We start from the raw sequence: 24,269 nt of genomic DNA, 5'->3' as shown, positions 1-24,269 counted from the left end.
ATTAATCAATCTGCAGGGATCTTCTGAGCCAAGACCCTCCGTCATCCCGAAACCTCCACAAAGGTGGTTGGGGGGAGGAAATATTAAAATTATTATCAGCACCTGGAGAAGGGTCATCTTTCTTCTCCTCTGACGCCTCCGCCCCCGCCCCCACCCCCCACCCCGCATTGAAGGAGTCCAGGTGATTTGATTTGTTCCGTCTCTTTGTAAAATTGACCTACCCTGCAAGTGTCTGGGAAGAATTCCCCAGGAGGACAAGCTGTGTCGTTGCGCGGGGCGTGTGCCGAGGGTGTGGGTCCGTGTGTGTGTGTCTCCACGTGTAAGGCTGGGCGCCCCGGGCAATTCGCCAGACCTAGCCGGGACTCGGGGCTCTTTCGGGGAGCCTGGCGAGTCTGCTGGATCGGGGCAGAGCCGTCCGGTGGTGGTGGTGGTGATGCCCAGGCGAGGTGCCGCCGCTGGCAGGTGGGGAGGGCAGGGCAAGGGGGTCTTTCTGTGACAGCAGCCGGGGGGGGAGAAGGCTGGAGGGGGGGGCGGACCATGCCTGCCTGCAAAGCCTCCTTCTCGGAGCATGTTGTAGCCGGCGGAGGAGGAGGAGAAGGAGGGAAGGAGGGAGGGAGGGCGACTGCAAGGACCATGGTGCTGATCCTGCCCCAAATGCTGATCGCTGCCCTTCGGTTTTTCAGGCGGGGGCAGCAGGTCTTCCCCAAGGCCGAGGAGGCGGGAGGCGGCGGCGGCGGCGGCGGCGGCGGCAGCGGCACCGACTCCCTGCAGGTAAGGCCGGGCGGGGCGGCTCGGGGGCGGGGGGCATCCAGGCAGGGGGTCCGCGGGCAGAGGGTTGCCTCGCCCGCCTCCAGCTTTGTCGTCTGTCGGGGCTGCGGGGTCCCGTCCAGGCTTCGCTGAGTTGGCAGGACAAAGTTGCTTTTGTTTGCTTCTCTTTTAAAGAAGTTCTTTCTTTCTTTCTTTCTTTCTTTCTTTCTTTCTTTCTTTCTTTCTTTCTTTCTTTCTTTCTTTCTTTCTTTCTTTCTTTCTCTCTTTTCTTTCTCCTTCTTTCCCTCCCTCCCTCTGTCCTCCCTTCCCATTCCTATCTTCCTTCCTTCCCATCCCCTCCTTCCTTCCTTCTTCCTTCCTTCCGTCTCATTTCCTCCTCCCTCCCTCCCGTCTCCTCACTCCCTTCCTTCCCTCCCTCCCTTTCTTCCTTCCTTCCCCCTCTCCCCCTTCAACCGACACCCTTGTTCTCTCTCCCTGCCTGCTTTCTGACAATCTGCCTGTTTGAGCTGCCAGGGAACCGAGTTATTCAGACCCAGCCCCTCCCGCAGAAAGGAGGGGGATGGCATTCGCTCTGCCCCCTGGCTCTGCCAGGCTCTAGTCTAGATGGTCTTTGGAGTCCCCGCCGATCCTCCGAACTGGGCTGCAGGCAGCATGCCCGGGTCTGCAATGCAGGAGTCCTTCATGCGCTGAACGCCAAAGAGGCCGCGCAAGGCTGGGAAAGTTGCCATCAGCGGGTGGTGGTGGTGGGGGCAGCTCCCGGCCCAGCTCTGGGGACGTTCAGCTCCTGCGAATGGCACGTTTGGGTGGGTGGGTGTGAGAATGCAACCCCTCCTCATTTTCCCCCTCCTTCGCCCTCGCTCACAGTTGTGTGAGTTGTACAAAGTGGGAGACACTTTGTGGATCTCCCTCGCTTGCCCTTGCGAGAATAGCCGACAGCAATACTTCAGGGGAATAAAAATAAGATTCCCTAAATATACCCAGACACCCAGACACAGCCCTCCGGAGAAAAGCAACTTGCTCTTTTCTGAAAGTAAGTTGCTCCTTCCTTCCTTCCTTCCTTCCTTCCCTTCCTTCCTTCCTTCCTTCCTTCCTTCCTTCCTTCCTTCCTTCCTTCCTTCCTTCCTTCCTTCCTTCCTTCCTTCCTTCCTTCCTTCCTTTTTCACACCCACCCACTTCTCTTCAGAAGTGATAGGTATTATTTCTTCTTGGTCTCCTTCCCCGTTCACTCTCTGATTACTCAACTGGCTGATCTGGCTCCCACAAAGCTCTTCCCACGAGCATTGATTATGTTACCTAGTTGGGTGATGAAATGTTTTCAAGAAAACACCAAGGTCAGAGAGCACCAAGCACACCACAGCCATCCTCCTCCTCCTCCTCTCTCTTTTAGCACTGATGATGTCACCTAGTTGGGTCATGAAAAGTCTACACTAAAACCACCAAGCTCAGAGAGCACATTCCTCCTCCTCCTCCCACTCTTTCTCCTCAGCTGCAAATCCCCCTCCCTTCTAACACTGATGATGTTCCCTAGTTGGGTCATGAAACATCTGCAAGAAAACAACCAAGCTCAGAGAGCACCAAGGACCCCATAGTCGTTATCCTCCTCCTCCTCCTCCTCTTCTCCACAAGCCCACTCTTTTCTAGCATTGATGATGTTCCCTAGTTGGGTCATGAAATGTCTGCAAGAAAACAACCAAGCTCAGAGAGCACCAAGGACCACACAGTCCTCCTCCTCCTCCCTGCAGTCCTCGCTCCCTTCTAGCGCTGATGAGGTTCTCTAGTTGGGTCATGAAACGCCTGCAAGAGAACCACCAGGCTCCGAGAGCCGCAAGGGCCCCACAGTTCAACCCTGAGCTTGCTATATTGTCCTTTATTGGCCCAAAGCTCTTCATCCCATGAGCCCTGCCTGTTCTGTGCCACGGAGAGGCTTGTGAACTTCCAAAGGGTCCACGCCCCCTTCACTTCTTCTGCCTCCCCCCTCCTGTTATTGTCGTCCCCCCCTTCCAAGCAGAATGCGGAAGCTGCTTCTGAATGGAAATCCATCTGTCCTCATATCAAGGCAGCCTTTGCGTGAAATGCCCGCCCGCCGAAGCGCCTGCCTTCCTGCTGGGCTTGTCGGTTTCACCGTCTTCTCCTGGAGGGGCTTCTCCTCGACTCTCCTCTTCTTCCTTCCTTGATCACCCAAGAGCACCAACGGGTGGGCCGGCCGGTCTTGTGGTAGCCAGCAATTTCCTTCTGCTTTCCTGGCCCTCGGTGCTTCCTTAAGTCTTGAGACGGTTAGTGATGTACACAACCAGCAGCTAGGAAGGAAAATAAGAAGAGGCTTCAGGGGAAACTGGGTTTGCTTTTGATTTAACCTCTGCTCTTAAAGCTTTCCTTCTTTTGTTTTTCTCTTCGTCCCTTTTCCTCCTTCCCTTTATTTCTTCCCTCCTTCCCTTTTTTCCTCCTTTCCTTTCCCTTCCCTTTTTTCTATGATTCTGCGTTCTTTCTCTCTTTCAAGCCAAGAATGATTCTCTAAAGCCACACACAGGGCATTGCGCGGGGGTTGGACTAGAAGACCTCCAAGGCCCCTTCCAGCTTCTGTTCTCTTCTGTTCTCTTCTATATTCTATTACATTCCTCTTCTCTTCTCTTCTCTTCTCCTCTCCTCTCCTCTCCTCTCCTCTCTTCTCTTCTCTGCTCTTCTCTGCTCTGCTCTGCTCTGCTCTGCTCTGCTCTGCTCTGCTTTCCTTATTCCTGTTCCTGTTCCTATTCCTATTCCACTCTATTCCTATTCCTATTCCTCTCTACTCTACTCTACTCTACTCTACTCTACTCTACTCTACTCTACTCTACTCTACTCTACTCTACTCTACTCTACTCTACTCTACTCTACTTACTTGTAGTCCTCCATTTACAGTTTAATGACTGAGGTTGCAATGGTACCCCATCCAGACTGGAAGGGGATGTCACTGGGGTGTGGACTCTACCTCTGATCTGAATTTTTCTCTTAAATGGTTTGCTGTTAAATGGACGTACAGCAGGGGGCGCCATTGCACTGATTTTTGTTTAAACTTGAAGGATGCTAACCAGGTCAGATCTAGTTGTTACTTGGAAAAGAGACCACCAGGAAGTCCTAGAGGAGGTAGATAGCCCAGGAGAAGGCAGTGGCAAACCACTTTGTTGTTGCTGGCAAGAAGAGTTGATGACAGTGTTCATCAAGGAGGAGGACGGTGACTCTGGGCTCCTTGGTGCTCTCTGAGCTTGGCCATTTTCTTGCAGACATTTCATGAGCCAAACTAGGTAACATCATCAGTGCTCAAAATCATTCTAAAACCATTCTATTCAAAATCGTCCCATCAAAACCCGAAAATCAAAGATTAATTTGTCTTTCAGCTTTATTGGTAGATACCAATAGATAGATAGATAGATAGATGGGTAGATGGGTAGATAGATAGATACTGATAGATAGAAATAGAGATAGATGGATGGATGGATAGATAGATAGATAGAGATGGATGGATGGATGGATGGATGGATGGATGGATGGATGGATAGATAGATACTGAAAGATGATAGATAGAAATAGAGATAGATGGATGGATGGATAGATAGATAGATAGATAGATAGAGATGGATGGATGGATGGATGGATGGATGGATGGATGGATAGATAGATACTGATAGATAGATGATAGATAGATAGAAATAGAGATAGATGGATGGATGGATAGATAGAGATGGATGGATGGATGGATGGATGGATGGATAGATAGACAGATACTGATAGATGATAGATAGATAGAAATAGAGATAGATGGATGGATGGATAGATAGATAGAGATGGATGGATGGATGGATGGATGGATGGATGGATGGATGGATGGATAGATAGATACTGATAGATAGATGATAGATAGATAGAGATAGTTGGATGGATGGATGGATGGATGGATGGATGGATAGATAGATACTGATAGATAGATGATAGATAGATAGAGATAGTTGGATGGATGGATGGATAGATAGATAGATAAATAGATAGATACATAGATACCATAGATAGATAGATAGATAACAGATAGACAGACAGACAGACAGAAGATAGGCGATGAGAGAGAGAAAGAAGAGAGAAACAAGAGAGATTAGTTAGAGAGACAGACCGACCGACAGACCAGTTGCCTTCAGAAGTCGTGGTTGCTCCATCAGTGGAGGTTTTCAAGAAGAGACTAGACAACCATTTGTCTGAATTGGTTCAGGGCCTCCTGTCTCTAGCAGGGGGCTGGACTAGAAGACCTCCAAGGTCCCTTCCATCCTTAGGATTCTGTGATTTCTACGCTCCTCCATCTCTTAGGAACCGATCAGTCTGAAGTGGAGCCACTCTCCCGCCTGATCTGCTTTCCCCCAAGAAGTGTCAGATCTGCGTTGGCTGATTGCCCCGATTGTTAAAAAGAAAAAAGAAAACTCAGAGAGTCCTAAAAGCTTTTGAAAAACAAAAAGCTCTCAGATGGGAGCCTCTGTAGCCCTTTCTGTGGATCCTTCCTGGCAGACGGTAAAAAGACCCTTTTCAAACCAGCATTTGAAGCTTTTAAGGGAGCTTCCCCCCAGCTCCTCCGTTTAATCTCTCCCGCGGCATTGTGTTTTTAAACAGGCTGCGATCCTTTGATCTGATCTTAGCCACTTTGGTTGGGATCGAGCTTAATTGCCTGCAGGTTTGTTTCATTTCGTTTCGTTTCGTTTCATTCCCACCCCCACCCCTTGTGGAAGTTTCTGCTCCTAGTTCTTTTGGCATTCTCCACCTAGGGGAAGCTGGATATTGAAATAATAATAATAATAATAATAATAATAATAATAATAATAATAATAATAATAATAATAATAAAAAATAAAAAACCCTTCAGTTTTTGTCTCAGCAAAGCAAATCTCAGCCGACCACAGCAAGTTTGGGTTGCAGGTGGCTGCGCAGGGAACATAGAATCCTAGGGCTGGAAGGGACCTCAAAGGTCTTCTAGTCCATCCCCCTCTGGTCAAATGGTTCTCCAATTTCTTCTTGAAAACCTCCAGGGATGGAGAACCCCACAGGTCAAGCCATTCAGTCGATTAATTGTCCTCACTGTCAGGAAATTTCTCCTTCGTTCTAGGTTACTTCTTGTCCTGCCTTCTTATCCCCCTCCTCCCTCTGTCAGCCCCTCAAATCCGGGAAGGCATCTCTCATGTTACCCCCTAATCCTTCTCTTTGATAGACATACCCAGGTCCTGCAACCGTTCTTCCTATGTTTCAGCCTCCAGTCCAGTCCCCTAATCATCTTTGTGGCTCTTCTCTGCACTCTTTCTAGAGTCTCAACATCTGGATTGTTCCTTCCTTCCTTCCTTCCTTCCTTCCTTCCTTCCTTCCTTCCTTCCTTCCTTCCTTCCTTCCTTCCTTCCTTCCTTCCTTCCTTCCCTCCCTCCCTCCTCTTTCTTTTCTTTCTTTCTTTCTTTCTTTCTTTCTTTCTTTCTTTCTTTCTTTCTTTCTTTCTTTCTTTCTTTCTTTCTTTCTTTTTTCCCCCACCTTCTTTCTTCATCTCTATTTTTCCTTCTCTCTTCCTCTCTCCTTTTTCTTTCCTCCTTTCTCTCTCTCTTTCCTTCTCATTCTTTCTTTCTCTCCCGTCTCTCTATTTTTCTCCCTCTGCCTTTCACTCTCCTTCTCTTTCTCATGATCTGTCTTTTTCTCTCCGCACTTTCTCTCTCTCTCTCTCTCTTTCCCCTTCGCTCTTTCTCTCTCTCTCTCCTTCTTTCTCCCCCCTCTCTTTCTCCTTCTGCTCTTTCTCTGGCCATCTGTCTCTTTCTCTCTCTGCTGTTCTCTCTCCCTCTGTCTCTCTTTCCCCACTTTCTTTCTTCCTCTCTCTTTCCCCTTCGCTCTTCCTCTCTTCTTCCTCTCCCCTTTCTTTCTCCCTCTGCCTTTCGCTCTCCTTCTCTCTCTCTCCGTCTGTCTCTCCCCCTCTCTGCTGTTCTCTCTCCCCTATATTGGGGGGTGGGTGTGGGGGGGGGGCGGGGAAGAGCCACGCCGGCGGCTAAGGAAGTGGGCAGAGCGAGCCTCTCGCCCGCTGCTCCGCTTCCCTCGCCGGCACTTGCGCGGAATCCGGCGGGCCAGGCGGGAGCTCCGGGGATGGGCGCCGGCCATGGAGACTTTCTCCGAGAGTGTAAGCGGCTGCCTTTCCTTTCTCCGGGGGCTGCGGGGCCAAGGCGGGCAGCCCCTCCCCAGGGGCCTCGCCCCAGGGAGGGGGCTGCTGCCGGGATTGCACTGATTTGGGGGGTAGGGAGGGGAGGGGAGGGCTGGGTGTGGTTGAACCTGCTGTGCTCTTCCAGCTCCCCGTCTTCTTTCCTTCTTCCCCCCTTTTATCCTTCCCTCTTGGCCTTTCCCCCCTCTGCTCCTTTCTTTCTTTCTTTCTTTCTTTCTTTCTTTCTTTCTTTCTTTCTTTCTTTCTTTCTTTCTTTCTTTCTCTTTCTTTCTTTCTTTCTCTCTCTCTCTCTTTCTTCTTTCTTCATCCTTCTTTCCTTCTTCCATTCTTCCTTCTTTTCCCCTCTTTACTTTTTCCTTCTTCCCCTTTTCTCTCCGTTCTTCCCATCTCTCCCCTATTCCCTGTTCCCTTTTTCCTTCTTGTCTTCTTTCCTTCTTTCTTTCCGCCACTCTTCCCCTTCTTCCCTTTTCCTTCTTCCCCTTTTCTCCCCTCCGTTTCTCCTTTCCTTCTTACCTTCCTCTTTCTTTCCCCTCTTCCCCTCTGTTCCTTCTTCCTTCTTTTTTCCCCTTCCTTCTTCCAGTCTTCCCTTCTTCCCACGATTCTGCGTTCTTTCTCCCTTCCAAGCCAAGGACGGTTGTTTTAAGGCCACCCTTCGGGGCACCCTTCTGCCACGTCACTTAAACAAAAAAAGTCCCCAGCATTTGGGGGCCGCCCGTGGAAGAGCTTTGCCCTGGCCTCTGCCAGCTGGGGATGATGGGAGCATTGCAGACCTCCAGATAGAGGGAGAAAATAAGTCCAAACGATGGGAGACAGAAGGAGGTGGCAGAACCATTTCTGTGCCAGTTTTGAACAACTGGATGAGAATTAGGGTGCAGCAATTCCCCCCCGTCTCTTGGAGAGTCAATTCTATGACATTTACACCTCTAGATCTTCTGGGTTTTCTCCCCAGACCCCTCCCCCGCACTTCCCATCCCTGTCGTTCCTGAACCCAAGACCACAATCTGCGCCTTCTAGCCAAAGTCAGGCATCGATAGGAAAGATTTTTACTGACTTTCCAAGAAAACCGAGTTTCAGAACTTAATTCTTTTATTTGGAGTTTACTCAGCGGAGACCCCCCGCCCCAACCAGGGCTGCGTTTAACCGGGAGCTGGATGGTTCTCCCTGGCTGTGGTTTTTATTATTTATTTATTGCTACCCAACCTTTATTATTACGTTTATAAATAACTTGAGGAACCCACCTAATATTCCTTCTTCCTCCTAGTTTCCCCACCCTCTCCACCCTGCTTGCAGTTGGGCTGAGCGTTTCTCAATTGTACATAATATTGTATTTTTCCTGTCCTTTAAAATGCTGGAAAAAAATGCTCCTAAAATCTTTGCATATTTCACAAGGATATAGCTCGGGCGGGGATGTTTTATACTTTGTACTGTCAAACATCGTTGTAAGTAAGATCGACACGGAGGTGCGTGCATTAAACGCACAAAATGCCTTAAAATGGTGTTATTTTTTCTGTTGGGTGGAAGTTGCCATGGTTTTTTAAAAAAACCACTAGACTACTTGGAATTCACGTTTCCCTTTTGGGTGCAAGACAAAAAAAGAAAACTGACTTGGGTTTGGGTGTGTGGTTACATTCACACAACCTGCTTATCACCTTGGTTAATATTAAAACTTGACTTCTTTTGGAGTTATTGCCTTTGTGTGAACGCAGCTCCACTAAATTACGGTATGTTTCCCTTGCTGTGTGTAAACGTAGAAAACAGGTGAATTCAGTAGCAAAGTTAAGGCCTGTAAACATAGCCTCTGGGTTGTGTTGCCTCAACTTGCCTCCAGAAGTTGTGGGTGTTTTCACGCTGGAGTTTTTCAAGAAGAGATTGGACGACCATCCCTCAGAAATAGTATACAGGTGTCTTAACTTTGGAACTTTTAAACTTGTGGACTTCAACTCCCAGAATTCCCCAGCCAGCTCTGGGAGTTGAAGCCCACAAGTTTTAAAGATCCAAAGTTGTACATTCCTGGTATAGGGTCTCCTGCAGGGGTCTCCAACCTTGGCAACTTTAAGACTTGTGGACTTCAACTCCCAGAATCCCTCAGCCAGCAAAGCTGGCTGAGGAATTCTGGGAGTTGAAGTCCACAAGTCTTAAAGTTGCCAAGGTTGGAGACCCCTGGACTAGACGATCTCAAAAGTCCCTTCCAACTCTTACTCTGTTGGTTGTTTTGTTTGCACTGTCGGTCAGTGTGACCTGCGCAAGAGGAGCCTGGCCTGCCTCGTTCTGTGCTTGCAGCCACCTCTGAGTTAGGTGGACTTTAGCAAAGATGGAGAGAAATTGGTGACATTGGATGAGTCCTACAATTACCTTCATACATGCTCATTCCCTCAATGGAAATCAGCGTTTGCTCAGTGTAGACATCGAGTTAATTAGAGCCACTTTGGGGGCAAATGACATATTTTAAGGCTGTGGTGACAGGTCTGGTCTGTGTGGCTGCTGCTGTTTTTGTTATGTAGAAGGAAGCGAAAGTCTAAATGCACCATGTTTTTTTTTTTAATTGCATGCTTTGGGGTTAGTAGAAAGGCGAAATTATCTCCTTTATTATGATGATGATGGTTGGTTTTGCAGCCGGTCAGATGTTCAGAGAGGATTTGGCATTTTTTCCCCACCTGTTGAGTCCTTATTATTTATTAAAAGGGGTTGGAGCGATTTGTTCTCCAAAGCACCAGAGAGCAGGGCAAGAAGTCAGGAATGGAAGCTCATCTAAGAGAGATCCAAGCTATAATTAAGGAGGAATTTCCTATCCGTGAGAACATATCATCAAAGGGTATAGCTTGCCTGGCAGAGTTTTGGGTGATCCATCACTGGAGGTTTTCAAGAAGAGATTGGACAGCCAATTTGACCGTGAATATATAAGGTCTCCTATCCTATCTTAAACAGGGTTGGACTAGATGACCTCCAAGGTCCCTTCCAGCCCTATTATTTTTTTTATTTCTTTTTTAAAGGAGACTGACTTGGGGCTGGGTATCTGTTCTTGAATGAGGGTGACAGGCAGGGAAAGTGGAAAATTCAATTTCCACCCACCTGTTTTTTCCCCTCACCTATAATTCCCAGCCTCGCTTGCTAGAGAGTTTTTGCAGATGTTTTGGCTGCCTCTGAGAGGTTGTGGAGCTGGGATAATCTAAGTCTCCTGTTACACAAAAACCGACAATCACAAAGCCCAATAAAGAGATTTATTTCTATTTGTTACGAAATGCTAGAGCAAATCATAGTCTTAATTCCTTGGCAGGATCAAATCAAAATCAGCCACAGGTAATCCTCGACTTATGACCACAAATGAGCCCAACATTTCTGTCGCTAAGCGAGACAGTTGTTAGGTGAGTTTCACCCCAATTTACGACCTTTCTTGCCCCAGTTGTTAAGTGAATCATTGCATAAATTACCCAATTGACTTTCCTGCCCCGAAAGTCGCCAAAGGGAGATCACGTGACATCAAGACCCTGCAGCCGTCATACATGTGAGTCAGTTGCCAAGCGTCCGAATTCTGATCGCGGGGATGCTGCAGTGGTCGTCAGTGTGAAAAAGCCGTCATAAGTCACTTTTTCCAGTCACGGTCACTAAACAAACTGTTGTTAGTTGAGGAATACCTGTATAAGAATCTCTGTCTCCATCACCTGTAAAAATCACTTGCATTTTCCTTCCCAGCGAGAATGGCTAATATTCCGAGGGCCTCCACAGCTTATCTCCAAAGAGAAGCCAAATTAGGGGTGAATTCCTCCAGAAAGGATGTTTGCAGATCCTCCCAAAGGTGCTTTTTCAAGAGGCAACTGGACTTTCTGGGTTTTCTTTTGAAGACGTTTCGCTTCCCATCCAAGAAGCTTCTTCAGCTCTGACTGGATGGTGGGAAAGGGAAGGATTGATGCTCCTTGTGGACAGCCGGTCATTTGCATCCTTTGAGAGGGTCCTTGAGGCCACTTGGAGGTTTACCTGTGTCCTCAGGGTCTCACCTGAGTGGTGCAAACGGGCGTGGAGCCTTCTTGGAGCTGCTGAAAGGACTATGTGGTTAGGTGAAGTTGTATCCTTCCTCCTCTCTTGAAAGAGGGCCGCTCAATTTGGACACGGGGGGGGGGCTCTTAGACCCCTCTTTCTAACCAAAGAGAGGAATTTTGGGAAAACCTTGGATGCAAAACCGCTGAAACATCCTGCAGAAAGCACAGCTCCACAACACAATCCTTTCAGCTGTTCCAAGAAGGCCTCCACGGCGCCCATTTGCACCACCCAGGTGACCCTGAGGACTCAGACAAACCTCCAAGTGGCCTCAAGGATCCTCTCAAAGGATGCAAATGACCAGCTGTCTGCAAGGAGTATCAGTCCTTCCATCCTTCACCACCCTGTCAGAGCTGAAGAAGCTTCTTGGATGAAGAGCGAAATGTCTTCAGAGACAAAAACAAGAAAGTCCAGTTGTTTTCTAGAAAAAACAAGGAAGTTCAGTTGCCTCTTGGGGAAAAAACCCAAACACCTTTGGGACAACGATGGCCTGGAGGACTGAGAATCCGCAGAGAGGAAGGGTGTGGAGTTGCCATTCCTTACGTCTGAAACCACCGAGGAATTAGCCGGCAGAGAATGCAACCTTCCTCTCAAAATTCCCTGCTCAGTTTGCAGCTTAAGGAGCTGGGGGAGATTTTTTCCCCCCAAAGGGGTCTGGGAGAAGGGCAAATCCTCATGTAGGGATAACAAATGAGCAAATACAGAAATAAGTGAAATCAGGAAATCATTCCCTCGTGCTGGAATTCCCGGGGATTTCCTAGAAGGGAAGGTTTGAAGTGGTGTTTCTCAAATTTGGGCACTTTTAAGATGGGCGGACTTCAACCTCCAGAATTCCCCAGCCAGCATGGCTGCCTGGGGAATTCTGGGAGTTGGATTTCCGCCCATCTTAAAGTGACCAGGCGTGACCAACGTTAATTTAGAATGAAAAGCAGCATTGTTAATCAAGTTGCTAGTAAGTGCAGGGACATTCCACTACCACCACACCCAGGGAAAAAAAAATTCCCAAAATTTCTTCTTTGAAATAACTTTTAATCCAGTGCAGCGACAGCTGCTTTAAAAGGCAGAGAATTTCTCTGCCCCAGGGCTGGTGCCTGATGGATGCTTTGGGCCAAACCTTCCCAGACAGGTGAGGTCTTCTCCTGGCCAGCTTTTAAAAGTCCTAAATGTTACTCCAAGGTTTCACCAGCTTGAATGAGCTATTCTCTAGGAAACCTTGGCAAATTTGAGGACTGAAGTGTGTTTGTGAGAGAGAGCGGGAGGGAGGGAGGGAGAGGGAGATGAGGGGTTGTGGGTGTTATTGTGTGGTAGCTTTTTAAAATGTTATAAGCGTCCAAGGTCACCTATGTGTCAGTTCTGAAGGTTTCTACATTTGATGAAAGAAAAAGAAAAGAAAAGAGGGAGGGAGGGAAGTAAAGAAAGGAAGGACAGGGAGGGAGAGAGGGAGGAAGGGAAGGAAGGAAGGAAGGAAGGAAGGAAGGAAGGAAGGACAGGGAGGGAGGGAAGGAAGGAAGTAAAGAAAGGAAGGACAGGGAGGGAAGGAAGGAAGGAAAGAAGGAAGGAGGAGGAGGAGGAAGGAAGGAAGGAAGGAAGGAAGGAAGGAGGAGGAGAGAGGAGAAGGAAGGAAGGGAAGGAAGAAAGGAAGGAAGGAAGGAAGGAAGGACGGAGGGAGAGAGGGAGTAAGGGAAGGAAGGAAGAAAGGAAGGACAGGGAGGGAGAGAGGGAGGAAGGGAAGGAAGGAAGGAAGGAAGGAAGGAAGGAAGGAAGGAAGGAAGGAAGGACAGGGAGGGAGAGAGGGAGGAAGGGAAGGAAGGAAGGAAGGACAGGGAGGGAGAGGGAGGAAGGGAAGGAAGGAAGGAAGGAAGGAAGGAAGGAAGGAAGGAAGGACAGGGAGGGAAGGAAGGAAGGAAAGAAGGAAGGAAGGACAGGGAGGGAGAGAAGGAGGGAGGAAGGAAGGAAGGAAGGAAGGAAGGAAGGAAGGAAGGAAGGAAGGAAGGACAGGGAGGGAGAGAGGGAGGAAGGGAAGGAAGGAAGGAAGAAAGGAAGGAAGGAAGGAAGGAAGGAAGGAAGGAAGGAAGGAGGAAGGAAGGACAGGGAGGAGGAGAGGAGGAGGAAGGAGGAAGGAAGGAAGGAAGGAAGGGAAGGAAGGAAGGAAGGAGGAAGGAAGGAAGGAAGGAAGAAGGAAGGACAGGGAGGAAGGAGGAAGGAAGGAAGGAAGGACAGGAAGGAAGGAAGGAAGGAAGGAAGGAAGGAAGGAAGGAAGGAAGGAAGGACAGGGAGGGAGAGAGGGAGGAAGGGAAGGAAGGAAGGAAGGAAAGAAGGAAGGAAGGACAGGGAGGGAGAGAAGGAGGAAGGGAAGGAAGGAAGGAAGGAAGGAAGGAAGGAAGGACAGGGAGGGAGAGAGGGAGGAAGGGAAGGAAGGAAGGACAGGGAGGGAGAGGGAGGAAGGGAAGGAAGGAAGGAAGGAAGGAAGGACAGGGAGGGAGAGAGGGAGGGAGGGAAGGAAAGAAGGAAGGAAGCTGCTAAGTGAGCCACGCCTGATTTTAGAACCCCTTTTTCCGAAGCCGGCTGGGAGGGCCACACGTGGCAATCACGTGACCCGGCCGAGACACTGCACCCCGTCGTAAATACATGCCTCTTTAAAGCACCCCCATTTTGATCCCGTAACCGTGAGGACGCTGCAAAGGTCGTAAGTGCGAGGAATAGTCCCAAGTCGCATTTTTTTTGCAGCCCCGCGGTCATTTCCAATGGTCGCTAAGCGAACGTTCGTAAGTGGAGGACCCACCCGTATGTTTGCAAATCTCAGCGGCAGCCTCTGCGGATGGCTTGTGCCAATGTTTCTGCCTCTGTCGCGGTTCCCAAAGAGCGAAGCCGTCTCTTCTTTTAAGAATGAACCAAGGAAGGAGCCCTTTGAGTTTTGAATGGGAAAACAGCCCATCCCGCCCTCTGCCCGCCTCTCCCAGCCCTGCCGTGCCATGTGCCATCCTTCGGTGTGTGTCCGTCCCCCCCCCCCCATTGGCTGAACCTCCCAGCTTGTCACTCAGCGTAATTACCGGCTGACACTCCTATAAATCAAGGCTTAATTGATCCGAGTTGGTAGCCTGGTCAAGGAGCTGATCGGATGGAGGGGCTGAGCCCAGGCTGGCATTGCTGAGCCCAGGCTGGCATGAGGGTGGCAGGAAGGAATTTCTCCCCTCACTTTGCCATCCTGGAGGGTATTGTTTTCCTTTCCCCCATAATTTTTTTTTTTAATATAATAATTCCATCTTCACTTAAACAGTGTGTCGTCCGGGTACAAATATCTTTGTAAAATAATAATCAAGATTTATAACAATATTCATGACATTAACTCTATAATATTAAAATAATAATATTAAACATAATAAGCATAAAATTTGCTTCTTTCTCTTAAACACATCTCTGTTTCTAACTTCCATTTTTATTACCTAATCACTGATGAAATAAGTCCCATGTCATTTAATATTCAGTTTGTCCTTTTTCTTTAATTGCTAGCGTTAAGTCTATTCCAGGGGTCTCCAACCTTGGCAACTTTAAGACTTGTGGACTTCAACTCCTAGAATTCTGGGAGTTGAAGTCCACAAGTCTTAAAGTTGCCAAGTTTGGAGAGACCCCTGGTCTAATTATTTCTGCCCATTCTGCAAAGCTGGCTGGGGTATTCTGGGAGTTGAAGTCCTCCAGGCTTCAAGTTGCCAAGGTTGGAGACCCCTGATTTAAAAGGACAATTTGTCCGTAATTATTTGCCCTTAACTAGGCTTGACTCAACTGGACCTGTTGATCTTCAGGCTGGGCAAGGGAGCAGAAGGTCTTTTTTTGGGGGGGGGCAGCAGCTGGGGGCTTACCCATGATGCTTCACTGTGCAGTGGGGCATGGGGGTGTGTGCACAGTTGTGCATTTTTGCTTGCCTGTATCGCAACCGTGCAGTTTGTCGCTCGGATTCTTGGGCTGGTCGGAATCAGGGTCGTGGCCATATGGATTCTGTGCGTGAAACCGGGTGGAATTGGAACCCCAAAAATTCAGAGTGGCTCCTGGGGCTGGGAATGGACCCCCCAAGATTGTGGGGTGGGGCCAGGCGGGGGGTAGAGAGAGAGAGACACTCCGCAGCCTTTGGAGCAAAATCTCCCCCAAATGTCACCAGCTTCTTTCTGCAGAATGACTAATAAGATGGAAATGAAATGAGTCCCTTCCCACCCCCAGTTTTTTCCCTTCTCTCTCTCTCTCTCTCTCTCTCTGTGTGTGTGTGTGTGCAAAAGTGCTTCCTTAGCAGATCTAATTATCTTAGTGAATTGCCGTCTGCTGTAAAAAATGTCTCCTTCTGTCAAGATGCCTCTTATTCGGGAACAGAAAGGGGGTGATGGGCTGACAGCCACAGATTGGGGGGGGGGAGGAAAGGAGGGAGGCAGGATGCTTAGGGGAAGGAGAACCTAGTCTGGAGGCGCCGAAGAGGTGAAGGGCGGGAGTTATTGGCCTAGGACTAGGTGAAGAACTGGGGATATCCACCTGACATCGCTCAGGAATGGAAATCAGGTTGGAGGTTTTGAATGGGGTCTCAGTTTCTCTCCCCCCCCCCCGGCTTGGTGATTTTCATGCAGATGTTTCATGACCCAACTAGGGAACGTCATCAGTGCAGAAGGAGTGGGGTTTATGGAAGTGAGGAGGAGGAGAAGATAGACAGGATGGATGGATGGATGGGTGGGTGGATGGGAAATAGAGAAATTAAGGAGATGAATAGATGAATGGATGGATAGATAGATATGATACAGATAGATATGAGGATGGATAGATAAATGAATAGATTATCTATCTATCTATCTATCTATCTATCTATCTATCTATCTTTCTAAACAGGCAGACAGACAGACATATAGATATAGACAGATATGAGAAAGATATCAATTAGATAGATAGATGGATGGATGATAGACAAACAGGATAGATGGATGGATGAGAGAGATAGATGAGAGATAGAGAAATGAGATGGATGGATGAATAGATAGACAGACAGACAGACAGATAAATAGAGATAGTCTTGTGTCCAGAAGTTGTAGCTGTTTCATTGCTGGAGGTTTTCAAGAAAAGATTTGTTAACCATTTATGTTTATTTATGTTTATTTTTTATTTATTTATTTATTTATTGTCACACAGTATATATAAGCATAAGCATGAAACAACTATACAACACATAAGCATATATATAACCATAAGTATGTAATAATTATATGAAATTGGATACAATCAAAAGGAACATTAGGACAGGAAGGGTAGGCAAGCTTGTGATCTCATGCACGCCCCTTACAGACCTCTTAGGAATGGGGTGAGGTCAATAGTAGATAGTTTTTGGTTGAAGCTTTGGGGATTTTGGGAAGAGACCACAGAGTCAGGTAGTTTATTCCAGGCATTAACAACTCTGTTACTGAAGTCGTATTTTCTGCAATCAAGATTGGAGCGGTTAACATTAAGCTTAAATCTATTGTGTGCTCGTGTATTGTTGCAATTGAAGCTGAAGTAGTCTTTGACAGGAAGGACATTGTAATATATGATTCTATGAGTTAAACTCAGGTCATGTTGAAGGCGGCGTAGTTGTAAATTTTCTAAGCCCAGGATTTCAAGTCTGGTGGCATAAGGTATTTGGTTGTATTTGGTTTTGTCCAGGTTGCCATAAGGTCTCTTGCCTTGAACAGAGGGTGGACTAGAAGACCTCTGAGGTCCCTTCCAGCCCTAGCATGCCAGGATCCTCCCCCCCTCCAGCTCTGGGAGAAGATTGGCTCCCTGCAAGTGAGACATTGGTCTTGGCGCCAGGTTTTCTTCTTGGCTCCCAGCCTCTCAACCTGGCTTTCCTGCTGTTGCAAACTTCGAACGGGGAGCCGCCCAGAACTTTATAAGACGAGCAGCTCTATCAAGCTTCGAATCAATAAATAAGTAAATAAAAGTCCCGCATTGTGACACAAAAGCCCTTCGCAGCAGCTCGGGAAGTGGCGAAGGATGGCGACGTGGTTATGGATGAATGGAACAGGATGAAGCCCTGAGCTGACAGGAAGAAAACACCCATCTTACTCCCTAGTTGCCATGGGGATTGTGCGCACGTGGGTGTCCTACTCAGCCGGAGGGTTCACATCTACTGTCTCCATCCCGCCTTCCCTTCCCATCCCCATCCAAGATTGAGGGGACCCCACGAGGAGGCATAGAGAGTTGGGGGTGAGTCAGCCTCAGGTGGGTTGCTGGGTACCAAAAAAAGATGCTGAGACTCTAGAAAAAAAAGTGCAGAGAAGAACAAGGAAGATGATTCAAAGACTGGAGGGTGAAACATACAAAGAGCGATTGCAGGAATCGGGTACGTCTAGGGAAAAGAAGGACCAGGGGGTGACATGATAGCAGTCTTGCATTATTTGAGGGGCTGCCAGAAAGAAGAGGGGGGGGCGTTTTGTCAACTTATTTTCCAAAGCACCTGAAGGCAGGAGAAGGAGTTCTGCATCCAGTTTTGGTCGCCACGATGTAAAAAAGATTTTGAGACTCTGGAAAAAGTGCAGAGAAGAGCAACAAAGATGATTAGGGGACTGGAGGATAAAACATACAATGAATGGTTGCAGGAATTGGGTATGTCTACTTTAATGAAGAGAAGGACTACGGGAGACATGATAGCATCTTCCAATATTTGAGGCTCTGCCTCAGAGAAGAGGGAGTCAAGCTATTCTCCAAAACACCTGAAGGCAGAACAAGAAGCAACGGATGGAAACTCATCCAGGGGAGAGAAGCAACCTAAAATTAAGAAGAAACTTTCTAACAGTGAGAACAATTAATCAGTGGAACAGCTTGCCACCAGAAATTGTACATGCTCCATCACTGGAGGTCTTCAAGAAAGGACTGGACACAACCAGTTGTCTGGAATGGTGTGGGGTCTCCTGTTCCTGCAAAGGATTGAACTAGACTGCATTAATAGAGGGGGAGAATCCGGATCACGTGAAGTGTTGATATCACTTTATAATGCCACGCTTGGAATTCTGCATCCAGTTTTGGTCGCCACGATGTAAAAAAGATGTTGAGAGTCTAGAAAGAGAGCAGAGAAGAGCAACCAAGAGAATTAGGGGACTGAAGGATAAAACATACGAAGAACGGTTGCAGGAATTGGGGATGTCTAGTCTGATGAAAAGAAGGACTGGGGGAGACATGATAGCAGTCTTCCAATATTTGAGAGGCTGCCCCAAACAAGAGAGGGGGTCAACGTATTCTCCAAAGCCCCTGAAGGCAGGACAAGAAGCAACGGATGGAACTAATCAAGGAGAGAAAGACTTCTTCAGCTTCAATCGCAACAATACAAGAGCAAACAATAGATTTAAACTTAATGTCAACTACTTCAATCTTGACTGCAGAAAATATGACTTCAGTAATAGAGTTGTTAATGCTTGGAATACACTATCTGACTCTGTGGTCTCCTCTCCAGCTCCTAAAAGCTTTAACCAAAAACTGTCTACTATTGACCCCATTCCTAAGAGGTCCGTAAGGGGTGTGCATAAGAGCACAAAAGTGCCTACCGTTCCTGTCCTATTGTTTCCTTTCAAGATATGTTCCTGTATATAATGTTATGACAAAATAAAAAAAAATGTGCTAATAAGTCAAGGACTACCTGTAATGATTCTAGGCTGAACCCTCTTTCGGCTCCATCCCCCAGTTCTGCCATTAACAGAATAATAATTATATGAAATTGGATACAATCAAAAGGAACATTAGGACAGGAACGGTAGGCACGCTGGTGCTCTTATGCACGCCCCTTACAGACCTCTTAGGAATGGGGTGAGGTCAATAGTAGATAGTTTTTGGTTGAAGCTTTGGGGATTTTGGGAAGAGACCACAGAGTCAGGTAGTTTATTCCAGGCATTAACAACTCTGTTACTGAAGTCGTATTTTCTGCAATCAAGATTGGAGCGGTTCACATTAAGCTTAAATCTATTGTGTGCTCGTGTATTGTTGCAATTGAAGCTGAAGTAGTCTTCGACAGGAAGGACATTGCAGCAGATGATTTTATGAGTTAAACTCAGGTCATGTCGAAGGCGGCGGAGTTCTAAATTTTCTAAGCCCAGGATTTCAAGTCTGGTGGCATAAGGTATTTTGTTGTATTCGGTTTTGTCCAGGTTGCCATAAGGTCGCTTGCCTTGAACAGAGGGCTGGACTAGAAGACCTCTGAGGTCCCTTCCAGCCCTAGCATGCCAGGATCCTCCCCCCCTCCAGCTCTGGGAGAAGATTGGCTCCCTGCAAGTGAGATGTTGGTCTTGGCGCCAGGTTTTTTTCTTGGCTCCCAGCCTCTCAACCTGGCTTTCCTGCTGTTGCAAACTTCGAACGGGGAGCCGCCCAGAACTTTATAAGACGAGCAGTTCTATCAAGGCTTCGAATCAATAAATAAGTAAATAAAAGTCCCGCATTGTGACACAAAAGCCCTTCGCAGCAGCTCGGGAAGTGGCGAAGGATGGCGACGTGGTTATGGATGAATGGAACAGGATGAAGCCCTGAGCTGACAGGAAGAAAACACCCATCTTACTCCCTAGTTGCCATGGGGATTGTGCGCACGTGGGTATCCTACTCAGCCGGAGGGTTCACATCTACTGTCTCCGTCCCGCCTTCCCTTCCCATCCCCATCCAAGATTGAGGGGACCCCACGAGGAGGCATAGAGAGTTGGGGGTGAGTCAGCCTCAGGTGGGTTGCTGGGTACCAAAAAAAGATGCTGAGACTCTAGAAAAAAAAGTGCAGAGAAGAACAAGGAAGATGATTCAAAGACTGGAGGGTGAAACATACGAAGAGCGGTTGCAGGAATCGGGTACGTCTAAGGAAAAGAAGGACCAGGGGGTGACATGATAGCAGTCTTGCATTATTTGAGGGGCTGCCAGAAAGAAGAGGGGGGGGGGCGTTTTGTCAACTTATTTTCCAAAGCACCTGAAGGCAGGAGAAGGAGTTCTGCATCCAGTTTTGGTCGCCACGATGTAAAAAAGATTTTGAGACTCTGGAAAAAGTGCAGAGAAGAGCAACAAAGATGATTAGGGGACTGGAGGATAAAACATACAATGAATGGTTGCAGGAATTGGGTATGTCTACTTTAATGAAGAGAAGGACTACGGGAGACATGATAGCATTTTCCAATATTTGAGGCTCTGCCTCAGAGAAGAGGGAGTCAAGCTATTCTCCAAAACACCTGAAGGCAGAACAAGAAGCAACGGATGGAAACTCATCCAGGGGAGAGAAGCAACCTAAAATTAAGAAGAAACTTTCTAACAGTGAGAACAATTAATCAGTGGAACAGCTTGCCACCAGAAATTGTACATGCTCCATCACCGGAGGTCTTCAAGAAAGGACCGGACACAACCAGTTGTCTGGAATGGTGTGGGGTCTCCTGTTTCTGCAAAGGGTTGAACTAGGCTGCATTAATAGAGGGGGAGAATCCGGATCACGTGAAGTGTTGATACCACTTTATAATGCCACGCTTGGACTTCTGCATCCAGTTTTGGTCGCCACGATGTAAAAAAGATGTTGAGAGTCTAGAAAGAGAGCAGAGAAGAGCAACCAAGAGAATTAGGGGACTGAAGGATAAAACATACGAAGAACGGTTGCAGGAATTGGGGATGTCTAGTCTGATGAAAAGAAGGACTGGGGGAGACATGATAGCAGTGTTCCAATATTTGAGAGGCTGCCCCAAACAAGAGAGGGGGTCAACGTATTCTCCAAAGCCCCTGAAGGCAGGACAAGAAGCAACGGATGGAACTAATCAAGGAGAGAAAGACTTCTTCAGCTTCAATCGCAACAATACAAGAGCAAACAATAGATTTAAACTTAATGTCAACTACTTCAATCTTGACTGCAGAAAATATGACTTCAGTAATAGAGTTGTTAATGCTTGGAATACACTATCTGACTCTGTGGTCTCCTCTCCAGCTCCTAAAAGCTTTAACCAAAAACTGTCTACTATTGACCCCATTCCTAAGAGGTCCGTAAGGGGCGTGCATAAGAGCACAAAAGTGCCTACCGTTCCTGTCCTATTGTTTCCTTTCAAGATATGTTCCTGTATATAATGTTATGACAAAATAAAAAAAAAATGTGCTAATAAGTCAAGGACTACCTGTAATGATTCTAGGCTGAACCCTCTTTCGGCTCCATCCCCCGGTTCTGCCATTAACAGAATAATAAGAGTTGGAAGGGACCTTGGAGGTCTTCTAGCCCAACCCTCTGCTCAAGCAGGAAACCCTAGACCCACGATGGCGAACCTATGGCATTCATGGGCACGCGAGCTCAGCTGATTTTTCAGGCCTTCTGGGCCCACCAGAAGTAGGGAAACAGGCTGTTTCCTGCCTCTAGAGGGCCTGTGGGAAGGGGCAAGGCTTGTTTTTCTCTCTCACCTGGCTCCAGAGCCTCTCTAGGAGTCTGGGGAGGGCAAAATGGCCTTCCCCACCCACCTGGAGGTCCTCCGGAGACCAAAAATGGCCCGTTTGCCAACTTCCAGTCCCAGTGTAAAATGGGCCGTTTTCGGCCTCTAGAGGACCTCCAGGGGGGTGGGATGGGGTTGCTCTCCCCTGACTCCTAGAAAGGCTCCGGAGCCAGGTGGAGAGAGAAAAACGGGCCTACCGGGCCATTGCGTGCCAGGAGTGGGGTGGGTGGGTGGTCTCATGCGCGGGGGCAGGGCACATATTTATTTTTATTTATTTATTTAATCAAATTTTTATACCGCCCTATCTCCCGAAGGACTCAGGGCGGTTTACAGCCAGATAAAAATACAGAAATCATACACAATAAAAACTAATTAAAAAACTTATTTAAATAGGCCAAAATTTAAAATTACAATTAAAATGATAAAACCCCATTACCTAAAAATTAATAATTAACCCCAGTTAAAATTAAATAAACTTTTAGTCCAGTCCCGCTTGGATAAATAAATGCGTTTTCATAGAACATAGAATTATGTGTGTGGGCACACGTGTGTGCGACCCCTCCCTCCTGACATACGATGGCAAAAAAGTTAGCCATCACTGCCCTAGACCATTTAAGTCAGATGGCTGTCCAGTCTCTTCTTGAAAGCCTCCAGTATTGGAGCACCCGCCACTTCCGGTGGCAGGCTGTTCCACTGGTTAATTGTCCTCACTGCTAGGACGTTTCTCCTTAATCCTTGTACCGTTTCAGACAAATGACTGTCCAGTCTCTTCTTAAAAAAGACGCCCGGTGCCACTCCCTCTACTTAGGGGTGTCCAAACTTGGTCCCTTTAAGACTTGTGGACTTCAACTCCCAGAGTTCCTCAGCCAGCTTTGCTGGCTGAGGGACTCTGGGAGTTGAAGTCCACAAGTCTTAAAGGGACCAAGTTTGGACACCCCTGCGTCTACTACAAGGACCAACGTTAAAGCAACATTTCCCCCCACGCCATAAATTCCTCACACAGGTGTGTTCTCTTCGGGGACAGCAACCTGTCAGATTCCACTGAGAAGGATCCAGGAGCTTTGCTTTTTCATGTGAGGCTGTGTGACTTTCCCCATGGAAGTGGGAAATCTCCACCTGTCTCTCAGCCTCGGCTATGGAAGGGGACATCGGACACCCACCCGGATGGGAGCATCAGATATTTATAAATCTCCCCCTCCCCATTTTCTATAGGCAGCAGCTGTGAGGCTGAAAAGGGCAAGGAGGACCGGATAGCCGGCTTCCAGGATCTGAGGGGCTGCCCCAAAGAAGAAGGGAGAGGGTTTCCAGCTCTTCTCGGAAACACCAGAAGGCAGGACAAGGAATGATGGATGGAAAATAACCCAGGAGAGAAACAACCTGGAACTAAAGAGAAACTTCCTGACAGTGAACAGTAATTAACCAGTGGAACAGCTTGCTACCAGAAGTTGTGGGTGCTCCGTCCCTGGAGGCTTTTAAGAAGAGATTGCACACCCATTTGTCCGGAATGGTATAGGGTCTGCTGCTTGAGCGGGGGGGGGTGTGTGTTGGACTAGAAGACCTCCAAGGTCCCTTCTGCTGTAAGAATTTTGCAGCCAGAATCCTTTTAGATAGATTTTTCCCCAGAACATACATACTTGCATGGATGCATTCATTCATCCACTCAGCCATTCATTCCAATTTATATGCCATTTACAGTACATCCTTCAAAACTTAGTTTCCTTCCTTCCTTCCTTCCTTCCTTCCTTCCTCCCTTCCTTCCTTCTCTCTCTCTTTCTTTTCTCTCTCTCTCCTTCTCCCTCTCACTATTTACATGCCATTTCTATCCTTCAGAACTTGCCTTTCAAACCTGAAAACCATTCATCCATAAGCCCCAGAGTTTTTGCACTCTTATTTCTCTTGCTTCCTATGCACACACACAGAGAGACAAACTCTCTCTCTCTCTCTCTCTCTCTCTCTCTCACACACACACACACACACACACACCCGCCCACCCAATAATTATCCTCCCATGGGAATTGTTGTTTTGTTTTTTTAAAAAAAAATACAGACAAGTCCTTGACTTACAAGAGTTCATTTAGTGACCGTTCAAAGTAACGACGACATGGAAAAAAGGGACTTAGGATTTATGTCCATTTCTTCATCCACTTTTCACTACAAGATTTAGAAAAAGTATTTTCTAAAGTATAGACAAAATACTTTAGAACAGGGGTCTCCAACCTTGGTCCCTTTAAGACTTGTGGACTTCAACTCCCAGAGTTCCTCAGCCAGCAAAGCAGGAGTCTCCAACCTTGGTCCCTTTAAGACTTGTGGACTTCAACTCTCAGCCAGCAAAGCTGGCTGAGGGACTCTGGGAGTTGAAGTCCACAAGTCTTAAAGGGACCAAGGTTGGAGACCCCTGCTTTAGAAAATATACTTAAATAAAATATACTAAAATAAAATAAACTTAAAATATACTTTAAGTATTTTTTCCAACTTGGCAACTTGAAGAGCGGGTGGACTTCAACTCCCAGAATTCCCCAGCCAGAGTGAGAATGTTCATTAAGGGAATCTCGCTCCATTTTCGACCTTTCTTGCCACCGTTGTTAAGCAAATCACTGCTGTTGTTAAATCAGTAACCCCGGTTGTTAAGTGAATCTGGCTTTCCTGTTGACTTTGCTTGTCAGAAGTTTGCAAAAGGGGATCACGTGACCCCGGGATGCTGCGCCCGTCATAAGTAGTGAGTCAGTGCTCAAGGATCCGAATGTAAATCACGTGGCAGTGGGGATGTTGCAACGGTCGTCAGTGTGAAAAATGGTCCTAAATCACTTTTCTCAGTGTGCTGTTGCAACTTCGAACGGTCGCTAAATGAACCG

General features: G+C 47.4%; 1 protein-coding gene across 4 annotated transcripts in view; it reads left to right on the top strand.

Annotated features, from left to right (window-relative positions):
* Positions 1-206: 206 nt before the first annotated feature.
* PDE2A (phosphodiesterase 2A) overlaps positions 207-24,269 on the top strand; it is a 243,949-nt gene continuing 219,886 nt past the window's right edge. Inside the window, exons 1-2 of one of the 4 annotated variants that reach the window (XM_058185121.1) lie at positions 207-462; positions 684-771. In XM_058185121.1, the coding sequence (XP_058041104.1) occupies positions 434-462; positions 684-771 (117 nt within the window). In that variant the 5' untranslated portion in view covers positions 207-433. Of the gene's footprint in view, positions 463-541; positions 772-6,796; positions 6,926-24,269 lie in introns of those variants that run through there. The other 3 variants (XM_058185118.1, XM_058185120.1, XM_058185119.1) reach the window with 3 other exon arrangements.

Source organism: Ahaetulla prasina, chromosome 5 (assembly GCF_028640845.1).
Source record: "Ahaetulla prasina isolate Xishuangbanna chromosome 5, ASM2864084v1, whole genome shotgun sequence".
Lineage (NCBI taxonomy): Eukaryota > Metazoa > Chordata > Lepidosauria > Squamata > Colubridae > Ahaetulla > Ahaetulla prasina.
Note: the sequence above shows the minus strand (reverse complement) of the source record. Positions and strands in the feature narration are given on the sequence as shown.